Source organism: Spinacia oleracea, chromosome 5, assembly GCF_020520425.1.
Source record: "Spinacia oleracea cultivar Varoflay chromosome 5, BTI_SOV_V1, whole genome shotgun sequence".
Classification (NCBI taxonomy): Eukaryota; Viridiplantae; Streptophyta; class Magnoliopsida; order Caryophyllales; family Amaranthaceae; genus Spinacia; species Spinacia oleracea.
The window spans coordinates 88,293,526-88,316,945 of record NC_079491.1 but is presented as its reverse complement, the minus strand read 5'-3'; the positions used below and the strand labels follow the sequence as shown (position 1 = coordinate 88,316,945).

Below are 23,420 nucleotides of genomic sequence, written 5' to 3'. Positions count from 1 at the left end.
ATCAACAAAATAATTAGTTTTTGACAGAGTACGTGTATAGTCGTATCATATTTTGTTGAATGTATTTCAGGGGGTGTAAAATTGCAATATTAGAGCACTAGTCTTATATGCACGCGATACATACGAGGACATACATATATATATACTCTGTATGATTTATTTGGAAAAAAATTATTCTTAAAGTTTTTCTACCTATCAAAATAATTTGGGATGTATTTTTTGTTACAGAGTATATTTGTTTAATTGAATTTTGTTTAAAAAATTAAATTAAAATATGATTTATTTGCAACAATATAAAAATGTGACATAATAAAATACTTAGAAGGAAAAAAATAAATTTATGTGAATAATAATGAGTATATTTGGCTGAAGTTGTATTTAATTTGATTGACTAATTTCATTTCTTGTGTTTTTAGAGATTGCATGATTCAATCTATAACTTGCTTTAATCTTTCTTAATTGGGAATCTGCATTAAATAATCAGTTTTTAAATTAATTAAATTCAATGTTATAAAACAATTAGTTTTTTTAATTAATCAATTCGATGACGGGATTATGGAGATTATAGGAACACCAAAAAATTATTTATGAAAATGATCTCAAAAATTTCCTTATAAAATAGAGAATATTAAAACAAGTTCGTACATGTATGGGGAAAATTAAAAACCGAAAATGATACTTCGTATTAATTAAATTAGACAGAAGTAACTGCCAAAAAGGTAATAAAAAGCCTATGGCACCGCAGTAATGTCTGTCTACCTTGCATAATTGTGTACAAGACACTACTATCATTTCCTACATATATTTCAACTTTTTACTACAGTCCGCCATATTCATAATCATCGATTATGTACTGATGAGATATTTGCCTGTCGAAAATTATATTTCGTAAGACGAATGACTTTGTTATCCTCCCTATATTCATATTACTTATTAGATCAGATAATAAAATAGTGCAGATTAAATCATATCAGATTAAATCAGACATAAAAAAGAAAAAACACACACAAAAAATATTCATACTAGACTAAATCAGAACAGACAAAACCAGACCATACCAAAATTAAAAAAACAGACTACATCAGGTGAAGATATCCATTACAATTTTAAATCGTCTCTCGCTCATTTATGCTCCACAATTTGAAATTCACTGTAGTTCATTTAGACCAAAACGAAAATCCTTAATTACTATATACAAAAATAAAATATGATAATCTTAATTAAGTTCTTATACCTTCCACGTTTAATAACATTAACTTCCTATATTATACTATAAGAAATTGTACCACTAACGACGGGAAATTTTTTCGCTGAAGACCAATAGTGGTGGCTTTCCTGTCGCGAACCCGTCATAAAAGGAGGCGTCATTAATGAAAATTTCCATCATTTGCCCGTCGTAAAAGGCATTTGCAACAGTTGTTCCCTTCTTTATTTGACTGTTAGCCCCATCACAAAAGGTTTTTGCGACAGGATTTTTAACCAGTCATTATTAGGGTGTCATTAATGACACAAATTCTTATAATGTTAGTTATTTTCTTGTATTATTAGGTTGTCATTGGACATATTTTGAGTATATGCGCGGGAACATATAAAAGGAGACATGTAAAAAAGGTTTGAGCTCTTATGTACGGGTCAGAGTAGTATTAACCTAATCACATACTTCCCCTGTTCCACAATAGATGCATCATTTCTCATTTGCGCACTATTTATTAATCAACTTTGACAATCTTTCTTTCACTCTTGTGTAAGAAAAAACATAGGCAAGTGTTAAATTCGTATTAATGCAAGGATTCTAAATTTTAACTTTTTATAATTTTGACTTATACGCATTTAGAGATATTAATGTTCAAATAAGCGCATTGACATACGAGAAATGATGCATTTATTATGAAACGGAGGAAATATACCCATAAATATAAAATATGGAGCCATATTTATGGCCGTCCAATTTGTTCAAGGACTAACATGATTTTTGGTAAGGCCATTCATAATAAGAGAGAAAAGTATGAATCGGATCAGACGTGGCAAATCAGATCAGAAAGGATGCTGATTAGGAAGCATATGGTATTATGGGACCCACAATAAGATTCAACTTTGGAAAGGGCGGTTCTAAAAGGCCGTTATCTGTTGATTGATGAATAATGATGATATTTCATGTCGAATATACACCTTTTTCATTTTCTATTGTTTTTTTAATTATATTTACTCCATAACTAATTAAGTTAATGCATAAATTTTGTATAGTTGATTTTATATATTTTGATAAGTTAGGATATAATATTGAGAGAAAACTATCCTAAATTTTATTGTATATAAAAAAATGTATAGTACTTTTCTTGCACGATTTCATTACATTGGTTTATCAAGTAGTACTTGGTGCGATTGAAAGGGAATTTATCTTATACTCTGTACGTCCCTAAAATGTTGTCTCATTTGACTTTTACGGATTTCAAGACACGATTTAAAACGTAAATATTACTAATTCTACATGCGTAAAGTTATAAAAAGTTGATATTCCCGGAAATAATATATTGAAAGAAATCTTATAAGACCCCACATGACTATATTATATCTTATGGAGTATAAGCTAATAAAAATTTATGGTGAAAGTTTTCAAAGTTTGGCCCGAAAAGTTGCAAAGGGCGCAATCTTTTAGGGACGGAGGGAGTACTCCGTAACGTTAAGGTCATGGATCAATCTTTGCTTTATTGCGGTATTATGGGTGAGGATTCACTTATCATCCTCACCTCCCATTATCAAGAGTTTGACCTGTGTAGATGAACTAGATTACCTGCATGATGTTCCAGTTCATTTGGTCGTCTTAAAAAGAAAAAAAATTGATTAGACCTCGTAGAATTATTTGCATGTACATACATCGTACTATTTAGAGTGATTTAACCATATGCTACCTATATCCGAGAATGTCATGATTCCATCTTAACATAAATCGAATTGATTTGAAAATGAACATGTCTAATATTCAATTAAAAGAGTTGTTCAAATAAATAAAAAACCGACACTTAAACTATTAAATTAATCGAAATAACACATTAACCCGTTAAATTAATCGAATTAGGTAAATAACCCATTAACCTTTGTCTATTTAACGGATTGCCGGATTGGTGCTGACACTTAAACTATTAAGTTAATCGAAATAACACATTAACCCGTTATATTAATCGAAATAGGTAAATAACCCATTAACCTTTGTCTATTTAACGGATTGTCGGATTGGTGCTTAAACGTGGTAACATATGTATCTTTGTAACAATTGCATAACTTAAATTTTACACAAAAAACTCCAATTTTATAAATTACTTCTACATATTAAGAGAGTATTAATCAAGCGTGAGAGATTAGGGGGTCCTCCATCTTAATTATATACCGTTTGTTGATTCTTTGGGTCCCACCTCAGCACCGGCCGACAGACTTAAGCTGTTAATTTGCTTCTTTCTACATTGCAATTGGTCTTTTTGAAAGTGATCTTCAAGACAGCTTGTAAATGACTTCGACCTTATGATAAAATTATAATCGTAAATGTTTATTTATTAATAAGGGAGCATATTTTACTCCATATCTTAGTATTTCACCGTCATACATTTACTAGTGACAATAAAATGGTGGTAATAAGGATGGGGAGTGAAATTTGTGTTAAAAGTGGCTTGTGTTTAAAATAGACGTAAGTGACTCATATTGTAACTGATTTTTTTTCTTCTTTTGTGCCAATGATTCGTATAGGCAATACAAATTGCAAATGGGAGAGGGGGAATCGAACCTGTAACCTATTGTGCAACTCCTAGGGGAAGACATCATCAGTATAGGTACTGATATTGGTATTGATTAGTGTGTTATTGATATATATACCAATACATTACATACTAATTTGTACCAATAAGAGCCACTTGCATTATATTATTGGTACTGGGGACTCTCAGTTGGTACTAAAACATGTTGTATTATGTGATATGTGTCCAATTAGTCGCAAGCCACTTGACGTTTAAAAAAACTCTCTTTAGTGAGATTAGAATAAAACATACTTCCTCCGTTTCTGAAAGTTCTTTACGCTTTGGAATACGTGTCCAAAATATGAAAATTTTGACTGTAAATTTTCACTATTATATACATCAAAACGTTACATGTGAGATCTTGTTAGATTGGTCTCGGTATGTACTTTCAAAATATAAAATTTTTTATAATTTTTCCACATACGAAAATGGATATATTAGTAGTTAAATATTGCATTGAAGACCATGCAAATAGTAGTTATAAAGAACTTTCTGAAACGGAGGTAGTAGTAGTTTACTTGCAAAATCACACATATTACTTCTGAACGGGAAGTCATACAAAAAGTCGTGAGATAGTTGAAAACCGTACAATAATAGTACTTGGTAGTAAATAGATTTTGAGTGAGTTATTCAGAGAGAATTTACCGGCCTATATCTATTACTTCTAAACGGAGAAAGCGATCTACGTAGTATATGCCTAATGGCGTACGCGTGTGTTTAATGAATTTCATCCTTAGAAACAATTTCCTGTTTCTTAAACCTTTCGTTGATTATATAGAATTATAAACAAGAATAATAAAAGGTCTTGCGCGTACAAGGTGTACAATAAATTTATTGTACACCAAGATAACTTTTATGCAGTTTTTCGTAACTTTAACCTATTTTTCTGTAACTTTTATATTATAAAATAAAAAGGTTGATAGATAAACATTTTAAAGGGTTAAATGATTAATTTATACATTATTAGTGATTTTGAAGAAATAATATTTATTCAAATGAAAAAATTAATCATTAAAAAATAGATAACTTTTACATATATAAATGTAACTTTTAAGCATTTTGAGTCAACTTTTACTTCGGTGTACAATATTTATTGTACACCCATTGTAAATAAGAATTTGTGTAATCCGTGAGCTAATAAGGTTAAGGAAGTGTGATTTGGTACCTGTACAAACCTGAACTGTTTGTTTACCCTTAAAACACTGAATGTGAAAGATTCTGCGTAACATGCATGTGCATCCAACACCCATACATGTAATGCCTAACTCTTTTCCAATAATAATTCTATCAAATCTTTTGTGTGCAACTAAAAATTAAATTAGTTTTTGTCCCGTATGACACATACTATGTGTTTTTGTTTTTAACTAATTTAAATCATTATGTTGATATAAAAGATTAGATATTGAAGGGGCAATAACTAACCAAGTAATTAAGCATTGAAGAATTAAGAGCTTAGGAATGTAATTAAAAAGCTTTTAAATAAATATTTAGGGAGAGTTTTATAATAATAATAATAATAATAATAAAATGATTTCTAAATAGTGACAAGGTTTCGTACATAAATCTTATAGAAGTATAGATTTTAAAGTATAGAGGAATACAGCAAGCGTAACAATTCATAAGGACTATAATGATGATCGTAAATGCCCATGCAATTATACCTAATGCTAAAGATCTAATTATATTTTCCATGTTTATACACATATTGATACATACTACGTACTAACTTAAGCTTAAGGCCAAAATTCAACTAATTTGATGACTGTAATCCAATTAGAGTGAGTCTTTTTGGGGAAAAAAATATTTTTTCTTCTGAAAAGTGAATTTACCATTTTCGATTGTTTGGTTTGTAAAGGATGAATCATTTATTGGAAATCGTATTCCTTATCTTCCTCTCTAACTCCTCCCGTATATTCACCCTACCCCTTTATTTCCATTTTGTCCATTCTCTTTAATCGAACAGGTGAAAAGTACGGATTGATTTACTATACATTTTCTTCAAAAATGTTTTTCAATGAAATTGTTTTTCACTCAAAAGGTTTTTCATCAAACAAGGCCTTCAACAAAGAATTGCATATTATTGGTTTTATGTTATGCTAAATTGCTAATATGGCGCATGATACTAATCAAATTTCGTCCACATCATTGTTCTCTTTAACTCTCATATTTACAAACCAACAAATAACAGAACATGAAGATATATACTTCATTATAATTTATAAGAGATCTTCCGTTCTACGATGTCATGGTAGGCCAACGTAAAGAGACTAAACAAAAACAAAGTAGAAATTGAAGAACATGAAATCATAATAGCATACCATTTATATGCCTAGATTGGTTACAACAAGCCAAACCCCACTCTTTAATGGAAATAAATTGATAAATTGATAGAGCAGATTAACTGGGGATGATGACCGTTTTGCATATGATCAATACCTTAAAAGTTAAGATCATCCCGAATTAATTAAAGATTAAGACATTTTAAAGAAAACGGCAATAATTAAAAATGTTAATGTCGACTTTTCATGATAATACTTCCTCCGTTTCGGAATACCCGCACCGCTTTCCTTATAAATCCGGAAATTAAATACTTGCTCTGTTTCTATAAATGACATTTTTTTTCTTCTAATTTTATATTGTTTCTTTCACTTACCTAAAGTCCCACCTATATTTCTAACATCAAATAAACATTAAAAAAATCACTCCCATCCCCACCACCTTCAAAAAGTTGATCAATTTTCCACTAACTATATTAAAAAAAAAAATCCAATGTCAACTACCGCATAATTAAATAATAAGTTAATTAAATTGCCTTAAACTATGTGTCGATCAACAGGTGCGAGTGTTCCGAAACGGAGGGAGTAATACGTAATATTAATAATAAAAATAAATTTTATAATAACCTAAGTATTACGAAGAACTCCGTATTTTGTAAAAATGAAAAAAGGAGGGAAGAAAATACATTTACAACTAGACAAGCTAAAATGCCCATTTGCAAATGTCAGTGAATAATTAGAGGTGTCAATTTGGCAAAGATTCTTTTTCCAGCAAAAGGACCCCACATCTATAATCTATTACCTCACCTCCCTCTAATTTTAATTAATCAATTAATTTACATTGCTGTTAACACTCCTATATATAGGTCCTCTCTTGCATTTTATCATCTCATCAAAATTCATTCTTTCAAACAATTTTTCTCATTTTCAAGCTTATTTCATTTTAATTCTTTTATTTTCGTATTTTAAGTTCATTCACACAAATGGCCACCGAGGTACATATCCTACAACATTTGTCGTGCTTGTATAATTTGTTGTTCTTCTTTTGTTATTTTGATGATTTTTCGTACAAACTTTGTTAGAGATTTTTGTTGGATGGATTCTTGAAAGAATGTACGTTTCGGCAACGTTTTTGGTACATTGTTTAAAAAATACACGAACTGTTATGCACTTCATCTCTCTCGAGTTTGATGCTAGAAGTTCTGAAAACTGATATATGATCTTTAGAAACTTTTTAGAATTGTATATTCAATGATATGCATGATCTTAGGAAAACTTCACAAGTTGTTCATGTTTTTGCTTCCTTATATAGTTATATGTCAACAAAACAAAGTATGTGTTGATGATCCATAAAATTAAATACAGATGAAACTGATAATTTGATCTGATGTAAGGAATTTCATGACGATCTTCCAGTTTTGCTTGATCATTAAACTGGTATGGAGTTAGATCTCGTCACAACGAGTACATGGTTAAGAATTCATCATGACAAGAAACCATGGTTTGATTGACATATATAACAGTGAAAATAGACATATTCTATGTAGCTAGAGAGTTATATACAGAGTTTAAGGATCCAAAAAGTGTGATAGATCCTTGCATCTTTTTAGATCTATCTATACGCTTTGATCATTCAAAGATGAATTTTAGGTCAAAGGTTTTTTCTTTTTTAATTTCGTTTGTTGACATAATTGCATGCACGTTGTATAAGATAATTCTTTTGAAGGTTTTTTGTTTTTAAAGATCAAAATTTGATGATATTTTCTCCTGCAGGTTGCAGCAAGCACTACATTTCCTGAGGCTCAGGCCCCTGTTGAGGTGATCAAGACTGAGGCCCCAACCACAGAAACAGTGGAAGCCGTTGAAACTCCAGCAGCAGCAACAGAGGCTCCAGCTTCAGAGGAAGCACCAGTAGAAGTTGTTGCAGAAGCTGTTGAGGTAGCTGCTGAAACCCCAGCAGAAGCTGAGGCTCCAGCAGTAGAAGCTGAGCCAGAAAAGAAAGCCGAGGCAGAGGCAGTAGCAGAGGTAGAGGCAGTGGCAGAGCCAGCAGTAGAGAAGGAAGAGGAAGCTGCCCCACCTGCTGAAGAAGAGAAACCTGCAGTTGTTGAAGAGACCAGAGAAGTGGCCCCCACTGAAGCACCAGCTGAAGAGGCTACTAAGGCGGAAGAAGAGAAACCCGCTGAAGCACCAGCAGCTGCAGCTGCAGCAGAAGAGACTTCCACTGAGGTTCCAGTTGAGAAGTCTGAAGAGTAAATTTGATCAAAAGTGTCTTTGAAAATTGAGATGGTTTCTTTTTCTCTCAATATTTCTTAGGGTTGCATTCTGGGGTTCATCAGTTTTTTCTTTATTCTATTTACTTAAAAACAGTATTATCATAGCTGCTCATATTATTATTTTTATTTTTATTATTATTATTGGGGTCAAAGCTTTGCTTGGGATTTTTTTGAACATCATTATATATTTCAAAGCTTATTGGGTTATGAGGTACCCTTGCTTATTGGGTTATGTAGGGTACAACCCAGAGAGCGGGAATTTGAGAGTGTGATATACTGTACTGGATTTGGTTATGGAATAATAATGCTATTATAATTTTGAGGTTATCTGTGGAGTTTTCGTTCTTATATTATGAACATTTTCACAATTTAATTGATTTTTGTAGAAAATATATTGTATCATAACAGATAGGAACCAGCTGAGAAAATCAAGCATCACGAACCGTGAAGATAAAAAGAGCTGAACAAAAGTCGAAAAACAAAGTCAAAGAAAGAACCGAGTGTTACAATGCAGGCAGGATGAACGAGAACCACACAACATACCGCAGCCCTTTGTTGTAAGCAGGGTCAAGAAGGTCCAGATTTACACAAGCTTGCCATAAAATCTGGTGGAGGTAGTCTATCTCACACTATTTAAGTAAGAAATCACTCCTGAAATAAAAACTACTCCTACTTTCAAAGCAGACTCATAAAGACTAGCTAGACTTTCAAGTCCAACGATCAGAATCATTATTTCAGGTTTGGACAAAATTCAGACTTTTAATTCAGTCATGACACTACTGTCTACTGTACAGGCGTAACTATACGCACGCAGAGATGAAGTTTCAAAAGTAACAAATTCTCATCTAAGTGAACTCTTTACATAAAATAGTTTAAAGGCAATCTTTTGTCAAGGCAAGAGCACCATTTCAATGGCACTGAGCTTGCAACCTACATTTAAACTAAGAAATCTGTACAAAAGCAAAACCAGAGCCTTCATTTATGTGCAAATCCCAACCCCCCCCCCCCCCCAATATCTAGCTGTCGTTATCAAAATCACCTATGTCACCAAGTGCCAAAGCTGCAGCCTACATGTTCTTGGGTGATCACAAGGAGACGTTCTTGCATGACAGCCTTTGATGGATACGGTGGGATACAAAGGCGAAAAAAGCATGTATGTGATGAGGGCAAGCAATCTTGGGAATCCAAAGATTTGTAGATGTACACTCGAGATGCCAAACCGCGGAAACCCTCAATAGGAAGATATTTAACTGATGTCCAAAAGAAAAGAAGAGTCCTTTTCTGATCAGCGTTTAATTGTCCAACCACCTGCAAAGGTTTACAGAGGTCATGATTAATTCAATTGATAACATATATTGTGTCTTTCCAATTTGTTGTATCAGATAAGAAAAACCCAGTACTTCTCTTATGGATCCTAAGACTGAGTTGAGGGATCAACTGAAAATAGTCAGCACATTCTCCCAATCTGTATTGATACACTAGTGAGTAGTGATGTATCAATACATCATGTAAGAGTATAAGACCGGAGCTTTTAGTTTATTCGACCAAAATAAATGAACTATACAGTTAAAAAGGATTCACTTTTTACAAACTCTAGGGTCAAAACTCAAAACACAGTGTCCCAATTTTGTACTTACATTTGATCTGATTCTCTAAGACCTGTTCTAACACTTGTAAACAAAGTACAAAACATGCTGAGACTTCAGTATATCTTGTCTCTAGAGCATTTTGCATTTAGAAAGGGTGAAGAAATTTCATCATGCATCAACGTTGGAAAATCATGGTACGAAGAAAACAATACTCATGACATACATATTTCTATTTTACAGACGGTAAGACTAGAACTTGTTTTGTTTCCTTCAACTTTTTACAGTAATTTAACACTCACATTTTCCATTTCCTTCATTTCATGTGTAAAATTGTAGATTAGACAGAATCTTATTTCCTTGTTACTCAAAACCACCAAAAGTATCAATGATCACATTAGTTCTGGTCATGTCTTATCCGATTTCTGATTATGCTCTTGGGGTTATTCCCTAAAATTTTAACCCCCTAACAGATTGACAAACACCAAACAAGCCTCAATGTTAACACAATAGTCAACATGAAAAACAAAGACTGCACTTTGTCATTCTTACCATAGTGAAAAAAACAAATAATATGAGCATCACAAAACTACATTCACAAACCACTACACCCAACCAAAAAAACATAACGGAGGATTAGTAAGGGAAGTCTCAGGGAGAAACTGAAACTAAATGGAATGGATTTGGATGCTTCCACAATTCACACACATATAAACAAATAAATCACTTCTGTATGAGAAGAAAAAAAAATAGTAAGCAATAACAGTAAGCTGTATATGTTCTGCTTTTACGTACCTCCCAGAACCAAACTATCTGAGGATCAGTTTTTCTATAGCCATGATAGTCAGTATGCGACTTCCAATCTTCAATAGAGATATCACTTCCACTTCCATGTAACATCCAATCAAGATCTCCCAGTTCCAAGTATTCAAACAAAGATTCACGGTGTTTTCCTTCAGCAAGAATGTCAGCAAAACCTTGGGCAAAATAGGACACTTGTTCAGAAATAGATGATACAAAGTGATGTTGAACAATAAGGTCGACATATGCCTTCCTGTTTTTGCTGTTCACAGAAATGCCTTTTCCTCCAGCACAAAGTTCCACAACCTTCCTTGTTCCCAGCTCTTCAACTTCAGTACTAAATGTCAGCCCTAAACCATCAGAATCAACAAAGTCAGCATCCATTTCCAATATTTGTTTGCAGCTACTATAGATGAAAGGATCTGCATCCCGTATATCTTCCATGGAGATGTGTCTTCCAGACAATTGCAAGAAAAAGACACGATCCAGAACAATGCCAACTTGAACTTTATGCATCAGAGCCAAAGCAATTACCCTCCCCGAAAATTGGAAGTACCGAAGATGGAGGGGATGAATCTTAGATGCTGCACAATAGATTTGAAGCAAAGCTAAGAAAAAAAAAATCAAATTTAAACCATAGCTTGCCCAAAATAAGAGGTAGGGAGAAAAGGTTGGCAACATATAATTAAAAGGCAACATCAGGCAGTGTTCTTGTGCCAACCTTATGTAAAACATACATAATTTGCATAAAGAGGAAAATAAATGAAACAAAGAAACCAAGTCAGGATAAATAGCAGAGGAAGTATATCACTCAGATTTTATTTATTATACTTTGTGTATGCCATGAGTAAAATGGGTTTAGAAGAGCATGTAACACTAGAAGCAACTGGAGGAAGATGATCTTTGTGGATGACAACGAGAGACAGGCTCTCGGTTCATGCAGCCGACCCAGTCCTTTTGGGAATAAGGCCATGATGTTGATGTTGATGTTGATGTTGGTGTTGGTGTTGAATCCTTGTATCTGCCATGTTGAACAACCTTTTGTTTACATATAATGTGTTAAGATTTACTCTAACAAGCTATTATAATGGAATTGAGATGTTTAAAAAAGTACGCTTCAGACCCATGACTTATCTAAAGGAAGCTCATCTCCTACCCAACATCTCTATAAGTACCATAATTCCTCTAGTTATGTCAATTCCCACCAATAGTAGGTTGCTTTCTTAATCAGTTACTTTGTGGAGGCTACAAAGACTAGCACTTTGTTTGGATAAAGAGGAAAGGGAGAGAGAGGGGGTGGGGGTGGAAAGGGACGGATACAAGCTCCCTTGTTTGGATAAAGGTGTCCCTATTTAATAAACACCATCCTTCCAAAATTGGAGAGGTTTGGAGGAAAATGGAGCTAGTCTTTCCCTCCCCTACCTACTCTTTCCCTTCCCTTCCCTTCCCTTCCCTTCCCTTCCCTTCCCTTCCCTTCCATCTTGCTATCCAAACATACCATAACTCTGTTTTCCAGACAAAACTTCATAGCATAAACCTGATTATCTATTTTTTCATAAGAGCAAAACCTCATCAAGTTACTCAGCACACAAGTATAGCATTGATGAAAAGACATTACGAAGTACTATTTCACTCAAGTATGTCCCTGAACTCCTAGTCTCCTATTGCCTCACACCTTCACACCTCAGAACAAATAAAAGAAATTACCATGAGTCAAAAAGTTGTAAAACATATACAAAGTATAAAGTTGGGCGTTCTCGAAACATAGACAATCAGTCATCAGTAAGGAGTATTGAAAAGAATATATTGCCACAAATAACACTTTAAAAAAACAAGACATTCTCTGGATAACATGACCAAACCAGTTAGACTTCCACTCAAACAGATGCAACACTCCAAGGGGATATACAATGGTTGACATCATCCGTTTGACACTGAAGTCAACTACACTGTCATAAGTTTTAAAAATAGTAGTATGAGTTCGTATGATCAAACAATGCAACATAAAGAATCCAAATAGTGCAGCTAACAACTAACTCAACAACAGCTTTCCTAGAAGTTCAACCATGGTAAGTTTCCTTGAGCTTAAAGCCCACTACTTATAATACAGAAAATCTCCTGATGGTGGCAACTTCAGGCACCAGTGTCAACCATATCAAATTTAATTCTTGGTTGTCATTGTTTACATGTCAAAACGGCCACAAAAGCATAGAGTTGAGAGGGAATTTTTTTACTACAAATTGCATAAGAGACTATAAAGCACTTGCCTGAACTGGGGAAGAACCTTCGACGGTCCAAAGGACAAGAAACAAAAAGGGCATTTTGTGGATCAAAAATTGCTTGGCATACTAAGCAAAACCACTCCCTTAAAACACCAGGACCTGTGGCTTCTTCATTTTTGAATTCCATAAAGAGACCAGCATGCAGTGAAGATGGCTTTGCCTGAGATATATACTCGAACGATTCGGCCAGCAAATTAGACCTATCGATTAACATCTCGTGCAATTCGTCATAATCTTCTCTCACCTCTGGGAACACCAACAATGCTAAATGCCTCCTTGATTCAAAATCTAAGACATCCTTATGCTTAAGAAGCCAACTATTGTCCTCAGCACGCTTAGCATGCTTAATAATAAGGCCACATACTGCTTTCCTATTCTGTCTCATTGTGGTCCAGAATTGGTCTTCTGATCCTGGATAAAGTAAAGAAACGCTGTGCAATTCCTTTAGAACAGCAAGATACTGAGACCACCCAATTAGATAAACTTCCACATCCTTTTTCTTCTTCACACTCAAGCATAATTCCACTTTTTTGAGACATTTATCAATACCACCAAGTAAATCATTGAAAAGACAGAAGAGAAGATCAACTTCATTAGCCAATGGGTTTGTTCTACCCTTGACCTTTCCAGAATTTGCTGCTGCACTAAGTTCCCTCCCAATAAAACATAACACAGGCTGCAGAAAGGCGGAGAAATCGCGCACATCTCGATGCAAAGGCCCGATGCTAGCATCTGATTCAACACTAAGTTTCAAGTCCTTAACCAACCTCTCCCCTACTTCCTTCAAGAAAGGAAACACGTCTCCTATAGCGATCCCATACATCTTTCTTTCGAATCCACCATGACTATGAACTCCCTCATGCCCACTCCCTACTATAACCTTCCCCAGCATTGACCCAAGAGTGCTCCTGCAATGTATATACACCAAGTCATCTTCAGTCACCATTTTTTTAAGCAATTCACAGAGTTCCAACACCATCGTTGCGCAATAAGCCCTCTCAATCCCACTCCCTTCCAAATCTTTAACGAAATCTACAAAGGACCGGATACAGTCCTCCGCACACTCCTGATTCCGCTTCTCCTTGGACAGATAAAGCATAACTAAACCCTGAGGGGCACAAGCATCCATAAAAATCCTACAATAATCACGCTTATTAATGCTCCCACTGTCCTCATCCTCGTCATCACCGTCCTCTTCTTCTTCATCATCAATATTCAGCGTTGCTTTCTTTTTAATATTAGCCTTTTTTCTTTCATACTTATACAACAATGATGCAGGGTTGTAGCCTTTATCAACTGGGAGAGCCATAAACTGATCCAACTTAATCTTGACCACACAAGGATCAACAAAAGGCAATTCTTTCCTACAAATCCTACAAATTAATGAAACCAAATCATTAATTACCCGCCAGGCTCGAGGATGATCAGTGCTCCGCATTCGCCCCACCAATTGTAGTCCTGCATCATTCTGAATTCCGCACTCCTTCAATGTCCGCTCCCACTGCAACTGCTTCCCTTGATAAATTAATCCTTGCTCCATCACCGGTATCCCCGTAACCTTTAGAATCTTCTGGTGCACCATTTCAACCGTATCATCCAAATTCGCGCGTAAAACTAGGGTTTTCCCCCCAGAAAAAAGCCTGACAAAGAATTGAAGCTGCGGCGACTCCATCAAATCGCACTTAACTGTGCTCGATTCTCCTTGGAGGATATGATTATCACCATCTCCAATACTGGAAGACTCCAATTCGTGATCATCAATCACGGATTTTCCCTTGCAACTGGAATTGGAATTCGAATTCTTGCGAATTCGACTAAACGGGGAATCGTAATCCTCCAGTTTGCGCTTGGAAGGGAGACGATCAAAGTGAAAATGTTGATTCGTCGGAGTTGCTGTTGTTGTCGTACCAACGGATGACATTGAATGGGAATTTAGCAAATTGAAGGATGATGATGATAACGATGATGGTGGTGATAATCGATAAGGAATCTCATTCGAAAAGTTTGTTTGAAATTAGGAGTGAGAGAGGCGTAGAATATGAAAACCCTAAAATTATGATCAGATAGAATTTGGTTTGGTTAGGGTTTTAGAGAATTGGGGAAATTCAGTAAAGGAAATTAAAAAGGGGAGTGAGCAATGGTTTGATGTGAATATATGATCATTTCTTGTTGATGGCTCGCGCGTACAGAACACACACCTACTCAACTCTGACTCAGCTGCAATTTATTTTTTTTTAATTTATTTTTATTATCCCTCCGTTTTATACTCAGAAAGCCCAATCCACGTAATCGGCCTTACCCATTTCACCACAATTTAATTCGAAAAACAATCTACATTTGGAAGGCCTAATCTAAACCGACACAACCCGACCCACCTACTCCGTATGACTTAAAATACTCTCTTCGTCCTTTTCATTTTTACGATTTTTTTTGGGTGTATTCATCCGGTTTACCCTTAGGGATAAGGACAATACAGATTCAGGAGGAGTTTTGGTTGGATAAGGTTAAGTCCTCTCCCACTTGTTGTATTTTGTTAAGGATCCGAAGAAAGTCTATTGGTGGCCAAGGATGAAAAATGAAGTAGTTGAGTTTATAGCTAGATGCTTGACTTGTCAGAAAGTCAAGATAGAGCATAGGAGACCTCAAGGAAAGGTTCAACCATTAGAAATTCCGAGTTGGGAGTGGGATTGTATTTCAATGGACTTTGTCACTTGTTAACCCAAGTCGAAAGCCGGAAATGATGCCATTTGGGTTGTGATAGATAGATTTACCAAGTCTGCAGTGTTTATACCAATAAGGGAGACCTGGAAGATGGAACAACTTGCTAAGGCTTACATTAAGTATGTTGTGAGAGTACATGGAGTTCCTAAGGATATCGTATCAGAGAGGGATTTGATGAGTGACATTTATGTCACTCATAGGGTAGTAATTTAGGCATTATTTGAGTCGATTTTATTCTATTTTTAGCATTTTTAGTCTTTATTTTACTTGATTTCTTATTTCAATTATTTATAGCTTAGTTTAGCGTATTTAGCATTTTTATTACTCCCTCTGTCCCGGAATACTTGACCTGTTTTCCTTATCGAGCCGTCCCTTAATACTTGACCTGTTTCTAAAAATGGAAATATTCTAACAATATTATATTATTTTTCACTCCACCCCTATTAACCCACCTACCCCCTACTCCATACAAAAAATAATTAAAAATTCAACCCCTACTCTCCCCCAACCCCACCTCTTAACCCACCTTTCCCTAACTACATTAAAATAATACCCCACTATCAACTACTACCTATTAAATTAAATAAGTCAATTCAAGTCCCTTAAACTCTGTGCCGGTCAAACCGGGTCGAGTATTTCGGGACGGAGGGAGTAGCTTTTAGGTCCTATTTTCTTAATTTATTTATTTTTCTTTATTTCGATAATTTTATAGTTAGTTTTTTATTTTCTATTTTCTATTTACGTTTTATTATTATTATTATTATTATTATTATTATTATTATTAGTTTTGTGTTTTGTTTTATTTTTCTTTTGAGTTGCATGAATCAAGAAAGCAACGGACATAAAAGAATTGGAGCTTGGGCTTTGTCATTAATGGGCCTAGACCATTTGACCCAGCTGCTGCCAAGATACACAAATATACTCCTACTTCTTAACCTCCACCACCCTGCTATTTTATCCTACACCACACCAATACCTCACATCACCCCTCCTTGTTGAGTGCCTTTCCTCCGCGACCCAGCAGCACCCTGCTCCTCAACACCCAAGTCAGCCACCATCTCTCACCACAACAGTACTAAACACCAAATCGAACACACACAACAACTCCAAGCTACACTCCTCGCTGCTCATCCACAACGTACTAACCAACACCAACACCTGCAACCCGTAACTCCTCCCCTACACCAATTCTCACCACCAACAACACAATAAAAAACCCAAAATAACAATCAAAATCAAGCCAAGAACAGAGAAAAACAGGGCACATTGGTTCGTTCGAACCATAAATTGGTTCTGCCGAACCCGAAATTTAGAAAAGTTTCTGCAAGTCTGAGATCCGGCCGAACATTCCTTGAGTTCGCCCAAACTAGAAACGGGTTCGCCTGAACCTATATTTAGTTCGATCGAACTTTTGAGCGCGAATGGTTGTACGGATTAATGAAAACTCGTGGTTGTCACGTGGTTGTTGCCTTTATGGTTGTTGCTAGCCCTGAACATTGCCACCGTACGGTTCGAATTTGAAGGTTGCGATTGGTTTGATTGACGATTATTGGGCAACGATTTGGGCCATTGGACGATTATGATTGCTGATGATGTTGATCGATGATTGATGAAGGTGGTGATGGACCGTTGATGATGGACGATTGAATTCGACGGTGATGGGTTGAGGAGGGACGATGATTGATGGTGGATGATGGGTGATGAACGACGGAGGTTGGGATGAAAGAGGAGCGAAAGGGACAAAGAAGGAGATGGGAGGCAGCGAACGAAAAGGAAGGACAGGGGGGTTCTGATTAGTTTTGTTTTGATTTATTTTTATTTTTATTTTATTTTTCTTTCTTTTCTATTGCCCTTCTTATCTTTTCTCTTTCTTGTTTTAATTTACTTTTCCTAATTTCTTTTCTCTCCCTTCTGATTTCCTTTTCATTTTTTGTTTTGTTTCCATTTTTTTTCCTCTTTATTTCATTTCATTTCCTTTTTATTTTATTTCATTCCTTTTTCTTTTTTTTTCTTCTTTTATTTCTTTTCTTTTAACTTGTAGTATAAATACCCAATATTTGGGTCATGACAAGGTATGTAAATAATTTAGTTTAGCTCTCTCATTATTAGGGTTCTTCATTAGTTTAGTTAAGAGAGAGAAAGTGAGGAAAAATCAATGAAAATGGAGGATTATGGATAATACAAGAAGATTTAAAGCATTCCTTCATCAATCAATGAGAATTCTCTACTCTCTCTCCTTATTTATTGCTTATTTATTACTTTATTTATCGTTTTAATTAGTTTAATTGTTTTTGTTTAGTTTAATGATTCATGTTTAGATTAGTTGTTATTATTGTTGTTTAGAATCATGTTTTTAGTTGTTAATTTCTATAAATTTTGTGTTTTTATGATTATGGAGTAGTTTATTGATTAGGGTATGGTGAAAACTCAACATTGATTGGTTTGGGTGTTCGTGATTGGAAATTAAGGAATTTCATGATTAAATTATTACATGTTTAGGCATTTCCAATACATGTTGCATTTAACTTGATCAATTAAGTGTTCCATGATTGCTTGGAGTAGTTTAGTTGGGTTGGAAAGGGATTAAGACCTAAACTTGACTATGTGGTTGAATTGGGATTTTGATTTACCCCGGGTATGATAGGGTAGAACGGGAGTTCTTCCTTGATGCTTAAGGAAATTGTTCGCGCATCGGGAGATGGTTGGAACTATTTGTGAATTCAATGCTTATCATGTAGTGCTTGTGAATCTTCCCCGTTTTCAATTCTTTTATGTCCATCCCGTGATTTGTTGTTGTTTGACCCATTCCCTAATCTCGTTTACTTTTGATTTTTTAGTTTAATTTAATTAGTTTTATTCGATTAGTGATTTTCCAAAACCCCATTCCGACCTAGCTTATCGATTGATTAGCATAAACTAGCGCACCTTAGTCCTTGTGGATTCTGACCCTTGCTTACCGCTTTACTTGTGTTTAGTGGTTAGTTTATGTAATTTGTTTGATTAGGAGAGACTAGTAACGACCTAGTTTTCCCCTCGATCAACTTTGGTACAACATTGAAAATGACTACAACGTTCCATCCAGCCACAGATGGATAAACTGAGAGAACCATTCAGACACTTGAGAATATGCTTCGTGCATGTGTAATTGATTTCCAAGGAAGTTGGGAAGATAACTTAGATTTGATTGAGTTTTCATATAACAATAGCTATCATGCCAGAATAGGAATTGCACCATTTGAGGCCTTGTATGAAAGGAAATGTAGAAGTCCACTATGTTGGAGCGACATTAGTGAGACAGTTGTGTTAGGACCTCAAATGATAGAGGACACCATGAACCAAATTAGGACTATTCAATCCAAAATTCAAGCAGCGCAAGATCGCCAAAGGAGCTACGCGGACTTGAAACGTAGGGATGAAGAATTCCAAGTGGGTGACAAGGTGTTACTCAAAGTTTCACCAATGAAAGGTGTGATAAGATTTGGAAAGAAGGGAAAGTTAAGCCCAAAGTACATAGGTCCTTATGAGATCCTAGAACGAATAGGAAAGGTAGATTATAGACTAGCCTTACCTATGGACTTGCATATAGTGCATAATGTGTTCCACAACTCTCAATTGAGGAAGTATGTCCCGGATAAGTCGCATGTGTTGCAACCGAAAATCATTGAAATAGACCAAAGTTTCTCTTTTGAGGAAAGACCAGTCAAAATCATAGATAGTAAAGTTCGTAGTACACGAACCAAGGATGTTAAGATTAGGTGTTATGGTCTAACCAAGAATCGGAGGAAGCAACCTGAGAAGTCAAGGACGAAATGAAAAAGAAATATCCAGAGATGTTTCCCGAGTTTAATTGAGTTATGGGGTCGTAACTCGTGTCTTTTAAGGGGGTAGAGTGCGGTGGAATTTCGCGCTTTATACCTTATTTCCTCTTATTTTATGCCTGATAGTGCTTTTTGTTAAATTTGCACCCCAAGTTATCATGTATAATCATTTAAAGAGTACAACAACTTATTATTTTTGGTAATAAGTAATCAATAAAGTCTCAAGTTTTGAGCTTCAAGTTTGAGTTATCTTGCCCAAGTTTTGGGATGAAACTTCTTTTAAGGAGGGTAGATTCTCGCATTTTTGAAGTAAATATAAATATATTTTATTATATTTATTAAGAATTTTTGGATTTTGTGAATTTAATCGCATTTAAATAAGCTATTTAAATGTATTTAATTAATTAAAATAATTTATTATTTTAATTAATTATAAAGAAAATTTAGTTTTCAAGTTGAGTATTTATTTGGGTTTTGAAATTAAAACGATTTGAAGAATTCAAGAAGCATATTAAAACTCAACTCAAAGCACAATCCAAAAGCCCAACTCAAATTGTAGGAAATTCCAAGGAAACTTCCTCAAACTCAAGGACACCTCACCCAAGATTAAGGAAACCCAACTTTGGTTAAATGAAACTTCTAGAAATTTCCTTAACCCCAATCCTCATAGATTCTCACTCTATAAATACGAAACCCCTCATTTTCCCACACATTTTGAGAACTCTTTCTCTCTCTTCTACTTTCTTTCTTCCCTTCCAAGTTTTCTTCCTTTATTTATCTCTCTTTTTCTTTTGGTCTTGTGTGCGTGCCCAGCTCGAGCTACGCTTAGCTCTTCGACGCTGCGTGCCTCGCCGTGTGCGTGTGTTTCCCGTCCCCGCGCATAACACTCTCTTCCCCGCGCTAAGCGCTGCGCATAACCTTCCCCTCGTGCGCCCTGCTGTTGCCGCAAGCAAGCCGAAGCTTGCTGCCTTGCTCGTGCACTCCATCATTCGTATTTCTTTCCAATTTGCGCCCGATTACCTCAAAATAGGAATCCCATACCGTACTATAGGTCGATTTGGTATATTTCTCTTCTTCCTAACCTTCTCTAGTTTAAAGCTTGAATCTTTATTATGTTTTGATGATGTATTGTGTTTATTATTGTTGGGATTGGTTATGAACACCAAAGTTGAGGATTTTGATGATTAAAATGTTGAGGATTATTTTTTTTTAAAGAGTAGTAATTTTCATATTTGTTTTTGAGATAAAGTTTCAATCTTTATGGATTTTTAATGAATTTAATGATGATTTAAAGTTAGGGTTTTCCCCTAAACCTTATGGCTAATTGATTAACTTAATTAGATGACAATTTTATTTATGGTAATTAATTATAATTTTCAGATTTGTTTTGAGACATAAAGTGTCAATTTTTAATGGTTTTGAGCATGAAATTAGTCAAAGTTCATGCTAAGGTTTTAAGGGATTAATTGGAACTATTATTTTATCAATTAACGATTAATTTTTAATTAATTCAAGTGTTTTAAAACTTAATAAAGTTGCTGGAAAGTTAATGAACATGGATAATAATTAAGTTTCATCATCTTAATGATAGGAGGAGATTTCTAGAGTAGTAGCTTGAATCGCAAAGTGGCCCCCGTTCTTAGAACTTCAAGGTACGTGCAAGTCTAGGGTGACCACCTTATTTCCATGAAGATTCACGTGATGATTTTATATTGTGATTCATGTATTTGGACTATGTATGCATTCATGTTTGATTGTGTGAACAAGAATGTTATGGATATGGTTTATGTTTGTTGAATTGATGTAAACAAGCATGTTATGATTGTTTATGTTTGTTGAATTGTAGTAAACAAGCATCTTATGATTGGTTATGTTTGTTGAATTTAAATAACAAGCATGTTGTCCAAGTATGATTATGCATGTATGATTTATTCACATGCAAGAAATGGTTTATGCTATTGTAAGTAATGTCTAGCATGTTTTGAGCCAAGTTATCATGCCTAGTTGCACTATTGTTATTTACCGCATATGAAGGGTAAGCTCTCGTTAGCCACCGCATTTGTAGGGTAGACTTTTGAGTCAATTGAATTAAGGATTCTTTCGTGCCTAGTGCACAACCCAGATGTTAATGTGCATGTCGTGGATACTCAACAAGTGTTGAGAAGGAACAATGGGAGTAAATTCACTTGGGTTTTGAATGATTGATCACAAGTCCTAATAAATTAAAAAGAGAGTCTTGTTTGGTTGTCCGTTTATTAAATGCCTTAATTGACTGTGTCTTGAGTCGGCTTTGTGAATAAAATATTAATAAACGTAAAGTGCAACCAGAACAAGCTTCAAAATCTTGGAACGTATATACCTCGAGTATGAACATGGGGGGAGTCTTGCCGGAAAACTTGTAATTCTATGGATGATACAAGACGTTGTTTCATTCTTTTTATGCGCTGGAATTCTGTAGGTATGGTCCGACAATTGGTTATTACTTTGGTGTGTGGTTGGCTCCCAACACCTGTCCTTTGGATATTATCTTTAGGCCCGTTCGAAGCTTATTCTAATTAATCTACAAGTCAAGAGTCGAGTCTTGTCATCATTATTAATTATTTATTGATTGGATTTTGCATGTGGTTTATTTATTGTTGGAATGAAACATGTTAGTATAGGATTTCTTTCTAACTTGTTTGTACTCAGGTTTCGCTGATTACGTGCTTTGTGTTTGGTCATGGCCTATGCCTTAATGACCCTATGATGATCCTTCAATTGTATTCGCATTGTCTGGGAGTAGAAATTTGATAACAGGTTGGTAGAGATGACTTGCAAGAGAAGTTATCTTGCATGGGGCTGGTTGAGCGAGTTTCTTTTTCTCTTGCACAGTTTCAAACTCTATTTATTTTCATTTGCCTAGACTATAATGTTTTAATTAGTTATTGGATTTGGTTTTATGGTATTTGGTTTGGGCCGTGATGGTTCCAACTTTTATGGAGACCGTTAAATATCTTTTATTGTTTTCAAAGTTTGGAATGAAACATGTTAGTATAGGATTTCATTCTAACTTGTTTGTACTCAGGTTTCGCTAATTACGTGCTTTGTGTTTGGTCATGGCCTATGCCTTAATGACCGTATGATGATCCTTTAATTGTATTCGCATTGTCTGGGAGTAGAAATTTGATAACAGGTTGGTAGAGATGACTTACAAGAGAAGTAATCTTGCATGGGGCTGGTTGAGCGAGTTTCTTTTTCTCTTGCACCGTTTCAAACTCTATTTATTTGCATTTGCCTATACTATAATGTTTTAATTAGTTATTGGATTTGGTTTTACGATATTTGGTTTGGGCCGTGATGGTTCCAACTTGTATGGAGACCGTTAAATATCTTTTATTGTTTTCAAAGTTTATTTATTTCGATGCGTAACTTTGGTAAATAGCCTTAACCATTATCACGGTGGCGGTGATACTTTGGTATTTCCTTATTTAGAGTGGAAAAAGGGTTTATTCTAGTAAGGAATTATTAGGGTGTTACATTTAGTACTTAGTGAAGTGAGTTGACGATATGCACGAAGAATGGTGATATTAGTTGAGATTTACGAGCCATAGATGGTGATGATATTAAGAGTTTTGGGGGAATTTGCAGGTGTTCTGGGAGGGAAAAGAGGAAGGGGGAGGAAGAAGATATTGAAATTGTTGATTTTGCGTAATTTTGTTCAAATGAGCAAAGATTTAATTTACTAATTTGGTGCAATTTTACAAGATAATTTTTGGCTGGTGAGAATTGGTGTTAATTAGAGTTTTTTTTTTTAAATTTATTTTCAGGGCTTCCCATCTTTTCTACCTAAGAACAACAACGCTGTAATAATGTAATATAATCGAATCAAACACAATCTC

At 35.0% G+C, this 23,420-nt stretch overlaps 2 protein-coding genes and 1 long non-coding RNA gene across 3 annotated transcripts; 2 read left to right on the top strand and 1 right to left on the bottom strand.

Annotated features, from left to right (window-relative positions):
- Nucleotides 1–6,897: 6,897 nt before the first annotated feature.
- On the top strand, nucleotides 6,898–8,661 carry LOC110778685 (induced stolen tip protein TUB8). The gene is made up of 2 exons (XM_021983245.2): nucleotides 6,898–7,056; nucleotides 7,835–8,661. The coding sequence occupies exons 1-2, from the start codon at nucleotides 7,045–7,047 to the stop codon at nucleotides 8,312–8,314; spliced, it is 492 nt and encodes a 163-aa protein (XP_021838937.1). The 5' UTR covers nucleotides 6,898–7,044; the 3' UTR covers nucleotides 8,315–8,661.
- A 359-nt stretch (nucleotides 8,662–9,020) lies between these two features.
- On the bottom strand, nucleotides 9,021–15,134 carry LOC110778684 (E3 ubiquitin-protein ligase UPL5). The gene is made up of 3 exons (XM_021983244.2): nucleotides 12,989–15,134; nucleotides 10,716–11,305; nucleotides 9,021–9,642 (listed from the first exon to the last, which is right to left on the bottom strand). Exons 1-3 carry the CDS (start codon nucleotides 14,922–14,924, stop codon nucleotides 9,379–9,381), a joined length of 2,790 nt encoding a protein of 929 aa, XP_021838936.1. The 5' UTR covers nucleotides 14,925–15,134; the 3' UTR covers nucleotides 9,021–9,378.
- A 1,531-nt stretch (nucleotides 15,135–16,665) lies between these two features.
- On the top strand, nucleotides 16,666–22,937 carry LOC130460731 (uncharacterized). Its single transcript, XR_008920818.1, has 2 exons — nucleotides 16,666–21,194; nucleotides 22,231–22,937. It is a non-coding gene; the product is annotated as an uncharacterized lncRNA (long non-coding RNA).
- Nucleotides 22,938–23,420: the final 483 nt, after the last annotated feature.